The sequence below is a fragment of the Sycon ciliatum genome, chromosome 6, assembly GCF_964019385.1.
Source record: "Sycon ciliatum chromosome 6, ocSycCili1.1, whole genome shotgun sequence".
Taxonomy (NCBI): domain Eukaryota; kingdom Metazoa; phylum Porifera; class Calcarea; order Leucosolenida; family Sycettidae; genus Sycon; species Sycon ciliatum.
Window position 1 is genome coordinate 24,518,167 of NC_088648.1, and position 16,327 is coordinate 24,534,493.

A 16,327-nucleotide genomic window follows, 5' to 3' on the forward strand; every position below is an offset into this window, starting at 1 on the left:
CTAGCAATAAGAGACATTTGTCAGATACTAGTAACCATGAGGTACTGAGACGATTCTCTTTGGCAAGCCACCCACTCTGCTATAAATGCTCAAAGTTAATAATCTGTCATCTGCCTGCTCCAACTTGGCTGTCCTCCTGACAAGTGAAAACCGCTGGCGTCGTCCGGGCCATAAACACCATTATTGGCATTAATCCAACGCCTCACTTGCTCCTCATCTCTGCAGGTCGTAACAATAGGTCTGGCACATCGAAAAACTGAAATATTTGGAGCTCTTAGTTCAAGCTACATTTTCAGAGTCAGGAAGTTGGAAATGGCAAGAAACCCAGCTTCCCGTCACCTTCTAAGTTGACATCACGAGCAATGACCATTATCAGCCAGCAAGGTTTTACTAGAGCAAAGGCCCTGGCGCATGGCGGGAACAGAAAGCTTTCCATCCAGCAACGTTTCTTTCTCAGCAAAAACAAATAAAAAGGAAAGGAACAAAAAAGGAGCCATACCCGGTACCCGGGTACCCAGGTGTGTAGTCCCTTGAAAGGCTCTCCCACAGATTCCAGTACAAAGGCCACGGCCAAGTGTCCCACTGAGATTCGGTCGCTTGCCCGGACCGCTGGGACGCGGACACCTACGAAGAGCAGCCTGTGACGTCTATTTTTTATGAAAGAAAATCCGCAAAAATAGATAAGCTTGTCCCTTTAGCCTTTCGCCTTTGTTTTCGCTACTTCCTCCATATACAAAAACTTCGTGACTTTTTTGAACGGTGTTTTTGAGCAAGAACCTGCTCAACGAACTGCGCCAAAGGCTGTCATCGACAACCCACGTCCATGTCGAGGTTAGTTTGGTTGATCCCGAGCAGATTCTCCACGGACACCATGCGTGTGAGGAGGTTGCCGACAGAAACTCAAGAGTCAAATGAAAAAAAACTAACACTTACTTGCTCGAAACAGACACAGTGACAAAGTGTAGCTCGTGGCTGGAACAGGGAGTCACGCGGCACTCGCTGCCCTGAAACTGGCCAGGCTCGTACTTGCGGTGCGCGGCCCCATAGATCTACGCTGCGTGAGAACATAGAATCTATTTGTTTCGCTCGCACGGCAAGATGAAACATTTCAGTCGTCGTGCAACCCGCGCAGACTCAGGATCAGAATGTCGATGGCCTGGCTTTCTTCGCCTCTCTCCAGTCAGACATCTCCTTTGTCACCAAGGGGAATCGCAGGGGCCTCCTCGAAGCCATTGTAGAATGCTTGGGAGGATTATCCCGGCGAGAAAATGCGAAGCGTGTGGATGTGCTTGTACGACTCGTTTCACGGCATAATGGAGGTCGCGCGTTGGAACAACTGAATATAGTCGACACCGATTCGTACACAGCTCTGGAGATGAAGAGGACGTAGCCAAAGTCCAACGTCGGATCATCACTGCAGGTGACAAGAATCTGAACGAAATGCGAGCGGAAGCTGCGACTGTTGGCGATGCGGAGTCGGCGTCGTCAGGTGACAATGACATGAGCGACGAAGACTCTGAAAAAACTCAACCTCATTCGTCTGAGTTGCTTTTTCCTTTGTTTATAGCTTGTAAACAGGTTAGACAATGCCACAAGTGTTATTCCGAGTCAAACGAAACAATTCCAGAGCTCTGCGCAGCTTTCAAAAAAGTCACGAAGTTTTTTTATACGGAGGAAGTACTTTGCAACTAATAGCCAGAAGACTGGAACCTCACCACACTCGATCTTATGCTTTTCTGTCGACTTGACTTGCTACTTGACCGACTCACGACTGCGATCCAGTGCACACAAGAAGTCCATCGAACCTTCGACTTGTTCAATAAAGCACCGGTCTCTGATTAATACACATCATTCATCCCTCATCAGTAGATCTGGTGTAGGCTGAAGACAGTCATGCATGTATGAGGAAATGTTTCATCTGCTGTGGAATCACCAAGCATCCTCTCTCGATTGCTGTGCTTTTACAGTGACTCACTGTTTTGTTTTTTAAACATTAAAATAATAAAAATGGGGGAGCCAGGGTGGAAGCGGAGAGGGTGTTCGGGGAGGGTTCAGAAGGCATCTGTGGCTGAGTGCCAGTCTCGACTGCGGAGAGACTTGTAGATGCCTTCCTTGAATGCCTGCATTCCCTTCTGCATGGGAAGGTTGCGTAGCAGGGCAGATGGGAGACGATTCCAGTCTCGGATCGTGGCATGGGGGAATGATCGGAGAGCACTATTACTGGCTCCGGCGGGCAGTGTCGGTGCTAGTTGGCGCTGGTGCTGCTTCTCTTGCTGGTGGCGAGTGGAGCGCCGGTGCTGGTTAGCAACTGCCCTCGGTGGTGTCATGGTGGTCAGGATTCGGGGACCGTCAATCCAATGCAGCTTGTACAGTATCTATCTATCTATCAAGCTAAAAAAAAAAAAAAAATGGTTTAAAATGCAATAAATCATACACTGGAGAAGAAATCAGAAAAATGCATGTGTAAGATAAAGAAAGTGAATGTCTTACTTTTTCATGTGAGACACATACCTATAGGAATATGCATTTCAAAGATGTTTTAGATCTGCATACTCTCAGTTAATTGCCTGTCACCCAGCTCAGGAAAGTTGTCTTGTCTTGTTGTTTTATGTTTCATTCAGTGATATCCTGCGCTTTACCCAGCCCACCTTCCAATGGTTTAATTGTTAGCAGTTCTACTTCTCCTAATGGTGTGACCGTCTTTGCCTGCAATAAAGGTTATAAACTGATGGGCAGCAGTGTCACTGTATGTTTAACGAATGGAAATTTATCAAACCCAGCGCCAACATGTGCAAGTAAGGCGTCTTCAGGGCAGGGGGAGAGAGAGAGAGAGAGAGAGAGAGAGAGAGAGAGAGAGCGGGAGAGGTGGGACAGATAGATAGATAGAGAGAGACACGCAAATATGCTATGTGAAGAGTATGCAGCGTTGTGACTTTATTTTCGCTACTTTGCAAATAATAGCCAGAAAACTGGAACCTCACCACACTCGATCTTATGCTTTTACGTCGACTTGACTTGCCACTTGACCGACACACGACTGCAATCTAGCGCACGCAAGAAGTTGATCGAACCTTCGACTTGTTCAATAAAGCACCGGTCTCTGATTCATACACATCATTCATCCCTCATCAGTAGATCTGGTGTAGGCTGAAGACAGTCATGTATGTATGAGGAAATGTTTCATCTGCTGTGGAATCACCAAGCATCCTCTCTCGATTGCTGTGCTTTTACAGTGACTCACTGTTTTGTTTTTTAAATCTTTCATCCACTGTCAGGAGTCTCTTGTTCACTTTTGACACATCCAAGAAATGGTTCGGTCTCCCCAGGAGATGACAACTTCGAAACGATTAGAAACTACACTTGTAACGACGGATTCAAATTGGTTGGTTTTGCTATAACTACATGTCTCTTTAATGGAATTTGGTCTTCACCTCAACCAACTTGCCAACGTAAGTGTCATGTAGTGCAATGTACCTGTTCTACTGTATTATAACACTGTCAACAGTAAGCCACATCCTCCCACCCCCCCCCCACCCCACCTCTTCTTGTTTGATTCTGTCGTGACTGTGTATTCTCTCAGCAGGTGTGAGAAGTCAGAAACCTCACTAGCTTCCCTTACAGCCTACTTCTCCTACGCGAAGTCAATTGAAATGTATTTACGTGTATACTTTCAATCTGAGTTGTGGGTATGATTTGTTTCTGCTTAACTGCTAACAGTCATCACATGTCCAGCTACTCCGTTGATTGCTAATGGTTACTTCAACACCGCGCCTTCTAGTTTTACGATTGGAGGCACAGCAAACACAATATGCCTTCCAGGATATCAGCGAACAGGAGCAGCAGTAATCACCTGTGACAGTAGTGGACAATGGCCTACCCGTGATTCTCTTCCATCATGCAAATGTAAGCTGAAGTAATGACTTGGGGCTCAATGCAATCATCAGGCAACCATTACAATCCCACTGAACATGTCATGTTCAGTGGGATTTGGCCAGTATAAAGCATAGCCTAGCGATAGCTGGTTGGTGTCTGATTCAGCACAGAAAATATTGCCATGATGGCCGAGTGGATGGTTTCTTAGTTGAAGGAGCTATTCCAGTATTAGCGCAGAAAGTATGGATTCAGTCAATATAGAAATGGAAGGTGTGAATTTCTAGACAGCATCCAGGGTGTGACGTTAATCCTTCAGAACTGTTTTAAAAGTGTTATTGGTGATGCGGAGGGCTCTAGGCTCTGATCTATCTATCTAAATATCTATCTATCTATATATCTGTCTGTCTGTCCATCCGTCCGTCCGTCCGTCCGTCCGTTCGTCTATCTATCTATCTATCTATCTATCTATTTATTTATCTATCTATCTATTTATTTATCTGTCTATCTATCTCTATCTCTATCTCCATCCTTATTGTCTTGTCGTACTCCTTTTTCTTTGTCACTTTACCTAATAGTTTTACAAATTTTCAAATATGGGCCTCAACCAGCGAAAACAGCCCTTAGGGTCAACATTTTCGAAATTCCTTTTTGGTTAGAAATTTGTTGAACCACATCTACTGAAGGACCTCAGCCAAGAAAAAGTTCAATATTCCGATTCTAAACGGGTGTATACACCAATCTACAATATGTACTCCAAATTGGTGCAATGTGTGTATACGATGTATGTGTACAATAAATATTCAGCATTCGAAGGTGGGTGGGCAACTTGAATACTTTTGAAATAGTGAAGTAAGCAGCTATAATGACAAAGAATAGCTAATGAGTGCGGAGAGATGATCGACATATTCGAAGCTTCATCCTGCGTGGAGTCGTTCCGCAATCTCGTTTTCCATTTCTTCCTCCGCAGCTGAAGACACGACGTCGCTGCCGTCACTAGCCCCAGACTCAGAATTTATCTCAGGTGACGACTCCTCAGCTTCCGACTCTGACGAGTCATAGGCCGCCTTGAGCCGCATCGCAGCAGGAGATGACGGCTGCGATCCGCCTCGCTGTCGACATCGATGTCGGAACCAAAGAACGTTTCATCCTCATTCTGAACTTCAGCGGCTACTTCAGCATCCACTCCCCACCAGGCTCGAGCTAGCTGTAGACAATGACTGCCGTGTGTGCTCTGCGAACAGCTCTGGCGTCCGCAGCCATCGCAACAAGATCAAGGAACACTGGAGTTGCCACTCGACACCCCTTCAACTTCAAAATAAATTACTTCAAGCAAAGAGTTCAAGAAGTCGTCGCGCTGTTTGCAGCGCGATCAAAAAATCGTTGAACGTCACAAATCGACCTTTTTCTCGAAAAAATTACGAAATCTCTAAGGGTCGTTTTCGCTGATTGCGGCTCATATATCAAAACTTCTCTCATCAACCCCCACAGCACAACTCCGGCTGACCTCCACACATTGCCACAGCACACCGCCAGCAAATCAACAGGAGAGCCTAGTGGCGGTGTGCTGTTTTCTATGCCCCTCCACTTCCCCTGCTATTTTGACTAGAACTCTGGTGTACGGTCTGCCTGCGAACAGTAACCTGCCATGTTCTCACACACACAGTGGTACAGTGAGGGAAAGTGAACATATTCCTTTTTCATGAAAGATACCTACTTGGAGGAATATGCATTTCAAAGGTGTTTTAGGAATATGCATCTCAAAGGTGTTTTAGATCTACATACTCTCAGTTAATTGCCTGTCACCCAGCTCATGACATTTGTCTTGTCTTGTTGTTTTATGTTTCATTCAGTGATATCCTGCGCTTTACCCAGCCCACCTTCCAATGGTTCAATTGTTAGCAGCTCTACTTCTCCTAATGGTGTGACCATCTTTGCCTGCAACAAAGGCTATATACTGACGGGCAGCAGTGTCGCTGTATGTTTGACGAATGGAAATTTATCAAACCCAGCGCCGACATGTGCAAGTAAGGGTTCTTTAGAGTGAGAATACTCAAATAATTAAATTGCGTGACGAGTATGTCACATTACGAAGTACCGGTAGTGGTAGCTATATTTTGGCAATAATAACAAGAAGACTGTTTCCTGCGACAGTCAATCTTATTCTTTTCCCGTCGGCTTGCTTGCCACTTGACCGACTCATGACTTCAATCTAGCGCACACGGAGAAGTCCATTGAACCCTCGACTCAATAATGAGGCGTGCGCAGGTGAGCGGCTTTCTTTGGATGCTGAGCGGTAATTATGCGTTACAGTTCGATGGGACTTTGCTCTGACCATGGAGATTCTATCGTTATTCGCGAATTGTCGTTATACTGTAAAAGCCATTATTCTAAGGAGACGCATATAATGAATTCCCAAAATTGACTAGTTTACGTGTACCAAAGGTAACGATTCTCACTCATTCTCAACGCTCAATTGGATAGTATATGTATCGATTTCTGTATAACGTAAAAAGGCGACGTGGAGACAATAATCCTAATAATGCAATGAATATAACAGACTGTTATTAAATGCGCACTCATATCACAACCATGGGGACGAATCATGTATACCAGAATGTTTTCTTGTCACAATTATCAATGGAATTCGTGACTAAAGATAATGATGAAACTACAATAGGTTTTATACACTCGGAGTGAAACAGCGAGGATACAAGCATAGTAAGAAAAATAGCACAAACTTAGGAACAATTTGCACAGGTAATAAAACTATACAGGTGAGAAATGATAGGAAATTCAGCAATTCTGTATAATGATTTCTGTTTTAACGACAGATTTCACCTCATTTACTCATTAGAGTTAGCACTTAGTTATATATATATATATATATGGCTTTTACAGTATCCGCTGTCGTTATTAGCGAATTGTCGTTATACCCGCTGTCGTTATTAGCGAAGTTGACTACATGTAGTTGGTAACTTGTATGAGACATATAGGTGAACAATGAGAAATCAAAACAGAACAAGAGTCATCATAGAGCAGGGAAGATCAGCATTATGTCCTGGTTTATAGTTTACCAAAGCAAAGCTATGGTAAACTATAGCAAAGCTCTCTTCGCGCTGCAGTGTGATCTGCACTTTCGTGTAGTTTCTGTGATGGTGCCTGAGTCAAGTGCATACGGGCCAGCAGATCTTGCAAAAATGGGGTGGGGGGGGGGGGGGGTTGCAGCGGACTTTACGGTACTGTGCAATCACAAGGCAAACTTTCATGATTGCTATTCTTTGACCCTGAATAATTTGTTAATTTTTTGCAAATCTTTCAACCCCTCAGGAGTTTCTTGTTCATTTTTGGCACATCCACAAAATGGTTCAGTCTCACCCGGAGATAACAACTTCGAAGCAATGCGAAACTTTACTTGTAACGAAGGATTCAAATTGGTTGGTTTTGCCACAATTACATGTCTTCTGCAAGGAGTTTGGTCTGCACCTCAGCCAACTTGCCAACGTAAGTGTCATGTAGTGCATAGCTGTGTGGGTGTGCTGTTTCACTATGAAACTGTCCTCAGTATGTCACATTCTCCACCTCCCACCCCTTCTTGTCTGATTCTATCACAAATATATAATTCTCAGCAGGTGTCAGCACTCAGCAACTTCGAGTAGCTTGCCTTACAGCCTACCTGTGGCACTGGAAGTCAATAGGTTGGTGCTGTTGCAGAGGAGAATATTCCTCCGCTATTTTGTTCCCTCTGGGACACCAGCTGAACCGCAGCATGAGAAGGTTTCAGAAGCTATCGGAATCCAACCTTGCGATGTGCTGTCAAAGGCACTTTCCTGGGCATAGTATAGTGGGGCCAGAAGAAAACGGAGACGTATACTGGACGTACAAGGGATACACCGCCATTCTGCTACTAGCTTGCTTAGACTCACAAGGGCTGTTCACGTTCATTGATATCGGTGCTGCTGGTTGCATAGGTGACACAGCGGTCTACAACAATAACCAATTGAAAGCCTAGATCGACAGTGGTGAGCGGCCATAACTAAAAATAGTATAAAGTCAACTTTGCGTATAACGACAATCTGCGGGGCATCAGAAAAGTGCCCTTATTCGCGAAGTGTCCTTATACCCGAAGTCTCATTATATTATTATGTGTCACAGTTTGATGGGGTTTTGCTTGTTAAGTGCATACAGGCAAGCAGATCTTGCAAAAAGGGGCGGGCGTTTGCAGCAGACTTGACGGTTCTGTGCAATGACAAGGCAAGCTTTCTTCAGGGCTGTTATTTGACTCTCAACAATTTGTTAAGTTTTTTCAAAACCTTTCAACCCCTCAGGAGTCACTTGCTCATTTTTGACGCATCCACAAAATGGTTCAGTCTCGCCTGGAGATAACAACTTCGAAGCAATTCGAAACTTTACTTGTAATGAAGGATTCGAATTGGTTGGTTTTGCCACAATTACATGTCTTCTGCAAGGAGTTTGGTCTGCTTCTCAGCCAATTTGCCAACGTAAGTGTCATGTAGTGCAAAGTAGCTGTGTGTGTGTGTGCTGCTTCACTTTGAAACTGTCCTCAGTATGTCACATGCTCCCTCTCCCATCCCTTCTAGTGTCCTTATACCCGAAGTCTCATTATGATCATGTGTTACAGTTTGATGGGATTTTGCTCTGGGCATGGGCATTCTGTCGATATTAGCGAATTGTCGTTATATCCGCTGTCGTTATTAGTGAATCGTCGTTATATCCGCTGTCGTTATTAGCGAATTGTCGTTATATCCGCTGTCGTTATTAGCGAAGTTAACTACATGTAGTTGGTAACTTGTATGAGACAGATAGGTGAACAATGAGAAATCAAAACAGAACACGAGTCGGCATAGAGCAGGGAACATCAGCATTATGTACTGGTTTAAAGTTTACCATAGTGTTGAATACGAAAAAATGGACGACTGACGACACATTATCCAGACATTACAACGGCAACAGGTAGGTTAGTGGAACGACATTTATTAGAGACGGGACAAGAGACCAAGACGAACGAAACGACTACATGGTGATTATTGACGAGTGAGAAAGAATGCAAGTCTGAACGGCAAGATAAAGGGCCTGGGTAGCTATGGCAAATATGGGCGCGCAAGTAGCTACCCAGGCTAACGGAACAAAAGGAGACAAAAGGTGAGTACGCAAGTGCATGCAGGCCAGCTAGAAAAGGTACGGGAGGAGGTACCTAACATACCACCCCTCCATGAAAAAATCCCGCGTGCTCGCGGAGAGAAAAAAAAAGAGAGAAAAAGATTTTAAAAAATGACTGGAGGAGAAAAAAGACACACACACACACATATTGCACGCGTGCACGGATCTCACAAAAGTGTGCACTAAAAATGCACTACAGTACAGATCATTCCTGTACTACTTATAGTGTGTAATAACTATTGGAGTTTGACGAGGAACGTGAATTACTAGTATTTTGCACGGCTAATACAGCCTAGTTACACTTTTGCTAAACATCCAAAAATTAGAGCGTGGCTCACCATGATTGGACCCCTAACTTGGTAATGTTGTATGAACACACGCGCGCACACACCCTACAAAAAATCACGAAAATAAATTTGACGAAGAAGGAACGCATACAAAAAAAAAGAAAGAGAGAAAAGTAGCTGACCTGCATGGCTTGAACGAGACGAGACGAGGTTGGCGTAGGAGAGATGAGGTTGATAGAGGCGAGACGAAGTTGGCGTAGGAGAGACGAGACTGACATGGACGAGACGAGGTTGACATAGACGAGACGAATGGCGGTTGATGACGGCTGGGCATGGGATGATCTCAGGGTCGTGGGTCGATCAATAATCGGGCGCCAATGTTGAATACGAAAAAAAGGACGACTGACGACACATTATCCAGACATTACAACGGGAACAGGTAGGTTGGTGGAACGACATTTATTAGAGACGGGACAAGAGACCAAGACGAACGAAACGACTACATGGTGATTATTGACGAGTGAGAAAGAGAGCAAGTCTGAACGGCAAGATAAAGGGCCTGGGTGGCTATGGCAAATATGGGCGCGCAAGTAGCTACCAAGGCCAACGGAACAAAAGGAGACAAAAGGTGAGTACGCAAGTGCATGCAGGCCAGCTAGAAAAGGTACGGGAGGGGGTACCTAACAATAGTAAAGCAGGATTCACGCTGCGGTGTGATATGCACTTTCATACGCTTTCTGTGACAGTGCCTGAGTTTTAAAAGTGCATACAGGCCCGCAGATCTTGCAGAAAGGGCGGGCGTTTGCAGCGGACTTTACGCTACTGTGCAATCACAAGGCACACTTTCTTGATTGCGGTTCTTTGACCCTGAACAATTTTTTTCAATCTTCAACCTTGCAGGAGTCTCTTGTCCGCTTTTGACACATGATCAAAATGGTTCCGTCTCGCCCGGACATAACAGTTTCAAAGCAATTAGAAACTACACTTGTGATGAAGGATTCAAATTGGTTGGTTTTGCCACAATTACGTGTCTTCTGCAAGGAGTTTGGTCTGCACCTCAGCCAACTTGCCAACGTAAGTGTCATGTAGTGCAAAGTAGCTGTGTGCGTGTGCTGTTTCACTTTGAGACTGTCCTCAGTATGTGACATTCTCCCCCTCTCACCCCTTCTTTTCTTGTAACTGTTCTTGTAACTTTGAGTTTTACACACGAAGCAATCACAACTCTTATAGTGGCCAAAACATCACCAGGGATTTAAATTACGTTGACGCTCCGTTTCCAGCGTGAGTAAACATCTCGTGAACATTAGATAGTAGCGTGAGTCAATGTCGCTTGTTGATGTGCAGAGCAAGCGTTGAAATCTGAGCACAAGGTTCATGTACTGTGCAATCACAAGGAAAACTCTCCGAATTGCTTTTCTTTGACCCTAGACTGTAATTATTTTTTTTATTTTTCATTTGTCAAACCCTCCTAGGAGTCTCTTGTTCATTTTTGACACATCCAAGAAATGGTTCAGTCTCGCCTGGAGATAACGGATTCGAAGCAATCCGAAACTTCACTTGTAATGAAGGATTCAACTTGGTTGGTGTCGCCACTATAACATGTCTTCTGCAAGGAGTTTGGTCTGCACCTCAGCCAACTTGCCAACGTAAGTTTCATGAAGTGTAATGTAGGTATTTTGGTGCTGCTCCACTCTGAAACTGTCAACAGTTAGCCACCCCTCCCCCCCCCCCCTTCTTGTCTGATTCTATCGCAAATGTATATTGGCAGGTGTCAGCATTCAGCAAATTCAGTAGTTTAATTAACTTACAGCCTTCCTCAGCCACTTGAAGTCACTGAAATACAGTAAAACCTGACTTTTAAAGGGACCACCCCACGGTGCAAGCAAAAGTGGTCTTTAAAGCCAGGTGGTCTTTAGAGCCAGGTCCCATACATTCGTGGCATGTCGGATTGTGTACATACCCGTGCATGTTTGTCACTTCCATAATTAGGCACGTACTCATATTCACAGGCGCAGAGCATAGACTATTTTCCTGCAAACAAAGCACACCTCACTCAAGTGCATGCAGCGCATCCTGCACTGTCACGTTGGTCGCTTGTCACTTCTGTTGACTGCGCGCATTTGCTTCAGACTCAGAGCGCATTTCAACCCGTTTGCAGTCAACCCTACCAGCCAATAATTATGACACTGCTGGTTGCTTTTGGTCGCTGGCTGCAGGTCCAATATGGCACTTGGTACGCTAAAAGTGGGTCTCTGGTCGCACAACGCAGGTGGTCTCCGCATCCGGTGCAATTTTTGTGTAGAACTGTCCGTGCGTGGAAGAACGGTCCATTAAAATTAGGTGGTCGCTAAACAAGAGGTCACTTACACCCGGTATTACAGTACGGGTACATTTTCATTGTGAACACTACAATCTTTTTTTTGACGGGCCTCTTTTACCGGCAAAAACTAACACAATGTCTTAAAATTCAATAAATCATACACTGGAGAAGAAATCAGAAATTGCGTATGTAAAATTAATAAAGATTTTCAAACCCAAGCGAAAAAGAAACACTGCAATCTTCTAGGTGATATTGTTCCTCTATGACATCCATGAACAAACTCCACCTCTGCTGTCATTCTGTTTTTCTTTGTGTTTAGCTATAGAAACATGCCCAGCCCTGCGGTTTGAGAACGGAATTACTCCCACAACCATCACTAGAGCTGGACATGTTGTGAAAGTTGAATGCAATGTTGGATACCAAATCAACGGTAGTAGCTCCATTATCTGTCTCTCGAATGGACAATGGTCAGGGACTCCACATTGCACTGGTAGGTGTAAAATCCAATGTTAGAAGGTTTGCGCACACCGCGTAGGAGTTTTCAAACATTTAGTCGAGTTAGACTTTGGGGGTCGTGTGGTGCCTATAACTTAATTCTCTTCCTCACCCCCCCACCCCCTTTCCATGGCCACACATGCACTAGGATTATCAGTGAAGGTCCCAAATTCTGCTCCATTTTCTGTCACAATTATCTGCCAAGGCATGCCATTGTTCTACTATTCTGTGTTGTGACGCAGTGACAGTTTAGTGACAGAACCTCGTCATCTTCTTTATCGTTTTCCAATTGCATCTCACACCTCTCTTCCTGGCATTTTCCTTTGTTCTGTTTTTGAACACCCTCTCTCTCTCTGCATGTGCATGTATGTGTGTGTGTGTGTGTGTGTGTGTGTGTGTGTATGTGTGTGTATGTGTATGTGTGTGTGTGTGTGTGTGTGTGTGTGTGTGTGTGTGTGTGTGTGTGTGTGTGTGTGTGTGTGTGTGTGTGTGTGCGTGTGTGTGTGTGTGTGTGTGTGTGTGTGTGTGTGTGTGTGTGTGTGTGTGTGTGTGTGTGTGTGTGTAGCATTATAGTAATAATGCAGATTAATGGGTGCACGCGGCTGCTTCGTGCTACCACTCAAACTATGCTGCTATGAACGTGCGCTGTACGTGCTCACATGGTACTCTATGCATCGTGGCATTCTATGTGTCATACAACGTGACACTCAACGCGACATTCATTCATGCGCGACGCTCAACGTAGGCGGCATGCGTCGAAGGCACTCAACGTGTCATACTAAAGTTTGGCGTTCATGCGTGTCGCTCGCCTCCGATGTGGAAGGCGTGTGGCTGCGTTATGATGACGCTTGCTCGTAGCTTAACGTGGGTGGCATGCATCGTTGCATGTCTTGCTAGAGTTTGCTCTGCTATATATTTTCGATCCGTTCTCTGCGACAATCATTCTTCCTTGCTCGTAGTGTGTATTATATTTCGATTCGTTCTGTGTGCGGATCACTCTTGTCAGATCATTGTGTTTCACCCACCCACCTCCCATTTCTCATCTCTCATTTACTTTGATAAAGTAAATAAATATGTGTAACTAGTAGGTGAGGTCAGGTTGAGTTTTTAGAGCTCCGTAGTCTTTGTAGATTTCCAGTAGCCCAGCCGGCATCAGGCCGGTCTGGAGCATAGTAGCGGGTAGTAGTAGTGGTAGGCATGGACTCTGACGCGTCGGAGGCCCAGGGGACCCAGGACTTAGCTTTGCTGGGATTCGACGACCTGCGGAAACTGGCTACAAAACACAGCATAGAGGGCGTGAGTAAGCTGTCCCGTGCTGAGCTGGTGGAGAGCCTCCGGGCATTTGGTGTGGATGCACGAGCCGGAACGTATGTATCCAGGCTAGAGAATGCATTATTATCTTTGACGACCTGTATTGAAAACCTGAGCATTGAAATAGTGGCACTGAAGGTTGGCCAAAAAGCCGAAATTTCAGCCCTCCACGCCGAAATTGAAGTTCTGAAGAGAGAAATTGGCAGTTCGGAATTCAAAAAGGTTACACCCGCACCTGACGCACCCGTACTTAGCGTACCCGTACCAGAAGTCTCTCCTGAGCTGGATGGAGCAGCACAGGCACGGAATACGCACTCTGGAGTCAACCCGTACTCGTGCAGTGCAAAAGTAGTATCTGCACGTCCCAAAGCTCACTTCCCATCGCATTCTCCCATGACACAGTCAGCTACCTCCAATACGGGGACACATACTGATCAAGCCCTCCGGACAAACGTCATTTCATACTACCAGCGCCCACCCCGCAAACATGAGCAACTGCGCAGCGCCCATTGTACCAAATGCAAAGCTGTTCATGTTGGAAGAATCCACCCTGGTTGCTCTGCTTCCTCCATCGCAAAATGGTGCGAAAACAAGCAAGTGACTGTACTGAAATGCTCCGTCTCTGAGACAAAGTACTTTGGCCTAGCGTACGCGCACGTAGTCGTCACAGAAGATGACTGGGAAGCTGTGCAAAACACTGACTTTTGGCCTGACGGAGTGACAGCCCGAGAATGGCGATTCAAGGCTGACAGAATAAGTACAGCTGACAACACAACCGTCGATCAGTCTGCACAATAATGAACCTCAACCCCCAGATACTTCCTCACTGTTCCCCAAACATTACTACTAACAGCACACTTAATCCATTAGCTCAGCCTTTTTACCCACTTTCGCAGCCAACCGCAGGATCACAGCCTATAATGTGCATCAATGCCAGGTCCATTAAGAACAAGACTGCCGAGCTGGCTCACATTTGTTCCACAGTTAAACCCCTCATTGTCTGCATAACGGAAACATGGCTCTCTCCACAGTCGTCTTTTACGGTCCCTGGATATGACTGTTTTCGCCGAGATCGTCCGCCAGATGAAAACAGGTCAGCTACCGATGCCACCCATGCATATGGCGGCGTCTGTATCATGGTACGGTCTGGGATGTTTCCAAAGGTCACCCATCGATCTGACCTCAGTATCCCTCTCCTGGAAGCCACATGGGTGGAAATAGCCCTGTCATCTGCTAACATACATTTCCCAGAGGCGCCTCATGTGAAGAAGTTGGTTATTGGTGCAGTATATCGGCCCCCAGCCCTTACTCCATCAAGTATCAACACCTTCTGCAATTCCCTCCAGCACTGTCTAAGTACCCTTAAGAACCGAACAACATCTATCATGTTGATGGGAGACTTTAATGCTAAGTCATGTCAATGGCATGGAACTACCACGGATGCCGCTGGTCGCCAGCTTCACAGTCTTTTCGGCATGTTCTCTCTCACGCAGCTCGTAAATTTTCCAACACATGAGTCATTGTCTGGCATGGGGGCAGCTCTCGACCTAGTTGTCACTGATATACCGGACTCTATATCCTGCCTCCGTGCTACAGCACCACTTGGTCAATCCGATCATTCTATCGTGGTTGGCCACATCCGTACTGTACCCTGCCCAGAAATGCCCACATATCGTTCTCGTGATGCTCGTTCGACTCCCCTGGATGTCCCTGATTTTAGTGTATTTTCTTTGGATTCTCTAGACAGCAACACTGTCGTGAGTATGAATACTGCCATGTCCCACATACATTGGCCAGCAGCTTTGAGCCTGGAGAGGCGCGATCCTGACATATCTGTGGACAACTTTTACTCTATCTTCCATAACATCTGTGCAAGATTTCTGCCCAGGCGGAAGCCGCCGGCTGTCAAGCGTATCCATATGAACCCCCCCTGGCTGACCAGTACCCTCCGACATCAAATAAAGAAAAAACGAGATTCGTATAGTGTTTACCGAAAGTTTCCCTCGGCTGACAACTTCGCTATTTACAGACGAGAACGAAACGTTACTCGCAATATGTCTCGAACTGCCCATCGACTGTACATCTCATCCCTAAGTGCATCCACGGCAAGACCCGCATCACCAAGTTTATTCCAGTTTGTCCGGAAGCTTCGATCTCCCCAAGGCAACAGCAGAACGACTGTAACTCAGCTCTCTGTCGCTGGTACTCTATATTCTGACCCTGTGGATGTGGCAGATGCTTTGAACGAACAGTTTATTGGTTTTGGAACACAAGATGATCCTTCATGGAATGTGCCAGACTTCAAGCCACCCGACGCCCCATCACGTGGAAGAACTACACCTACGTTGCAAGATGTCACCACCACGCCTTTTGCTGTGGCAAAGCAAATCCGCAACCTTAAGACCCGAAAGGCTGCGGGAGCGGACGGTATTTCTCATGAACTCCTGAAACTATTTTGTTCCAGTATTGCATACCCTCTCAGCCTCATCTTTAACCTCACGTTTGCAACTGGTGCTTTCCCTGCTATTTGGAAACACGCAATTGTAACTCCGGTCTTTAAGAACAAGGGAAGTAAGCTCGATGCATCGAATTACCGCCCGATCTCGTTATTGTCAACAATCTCCAAGCTGTGTGAACGTATTATGTACAACCACTTATACACTTACCTGTCTCCTGTTCTACATCCGTCCCAGTCTGGATTCCGAAAAGGCGACTCTACGTCCTGGCAGCTTCTCAGACTTGTTCAATCGATGTCTTCTGTTCGTGAGAACGGCCATTACAGCATGCTATGTTTCTTTGATCTAAGCAAGGCCTTCGACACAGTATGGACACGCGGGCTCCTATACAAGCTGTCGCGCCATGG

The 16,327-nt window shown here is 45.7% G+C and overlaps 1 protein-coding gene across 1 annotated transcript in view; it reads left to right on the forward strand.

Annotated features, from left to right (window-relative positions):
• The first annotated feature begins 2,200 nt into the window (after window positions 1-2,200).
• The window catches only part of LOC135820149 (P-selectin-like), a 19,164-nt gene continuing 5,037 nt past the window's right edge, over window positions 2,201-16,327 (forward strand). The window contains exons 1-10 of the mRNA XM_065333461.1: window positions 2,201-2,300; window positions 2,622-2,795; window positions 3,276-3,449; window positions 3,718-3,903; window positions 5,724-5,897; window positions 7,201-7,374; window positions 8,199-8,372; window positions 10,239-10,412; window positions 10,811-10,984; window positions 11,978-12,148. Of these exons, the coding sequence (XP_065189533.1) occupies window positions 2,201-2,300; window positions 2,622-2,795; window positions 3,276-3,449; window positions 3,718-3,903; window positions 5,724-5,897; window positions 7,201-7,374; window positions 8,199-8,372; window positions 10,239-10,412; window positions 10,811-10,984; window positions 11,978-12,148 (1,675 nt within the window). The remainder of the gene's footprint in view (window positions 2,301-2,621; window positions 2,796-3,275; window positions 3,450-3,717; window positions 3,904-5,723; window positions 5,898-7,200; window positions 7,375-8,198; window positions 8,373-10,238; window positions 10,413-10,810; window positions 10,985-11,977; window positions 12,149-16,327) is intronic.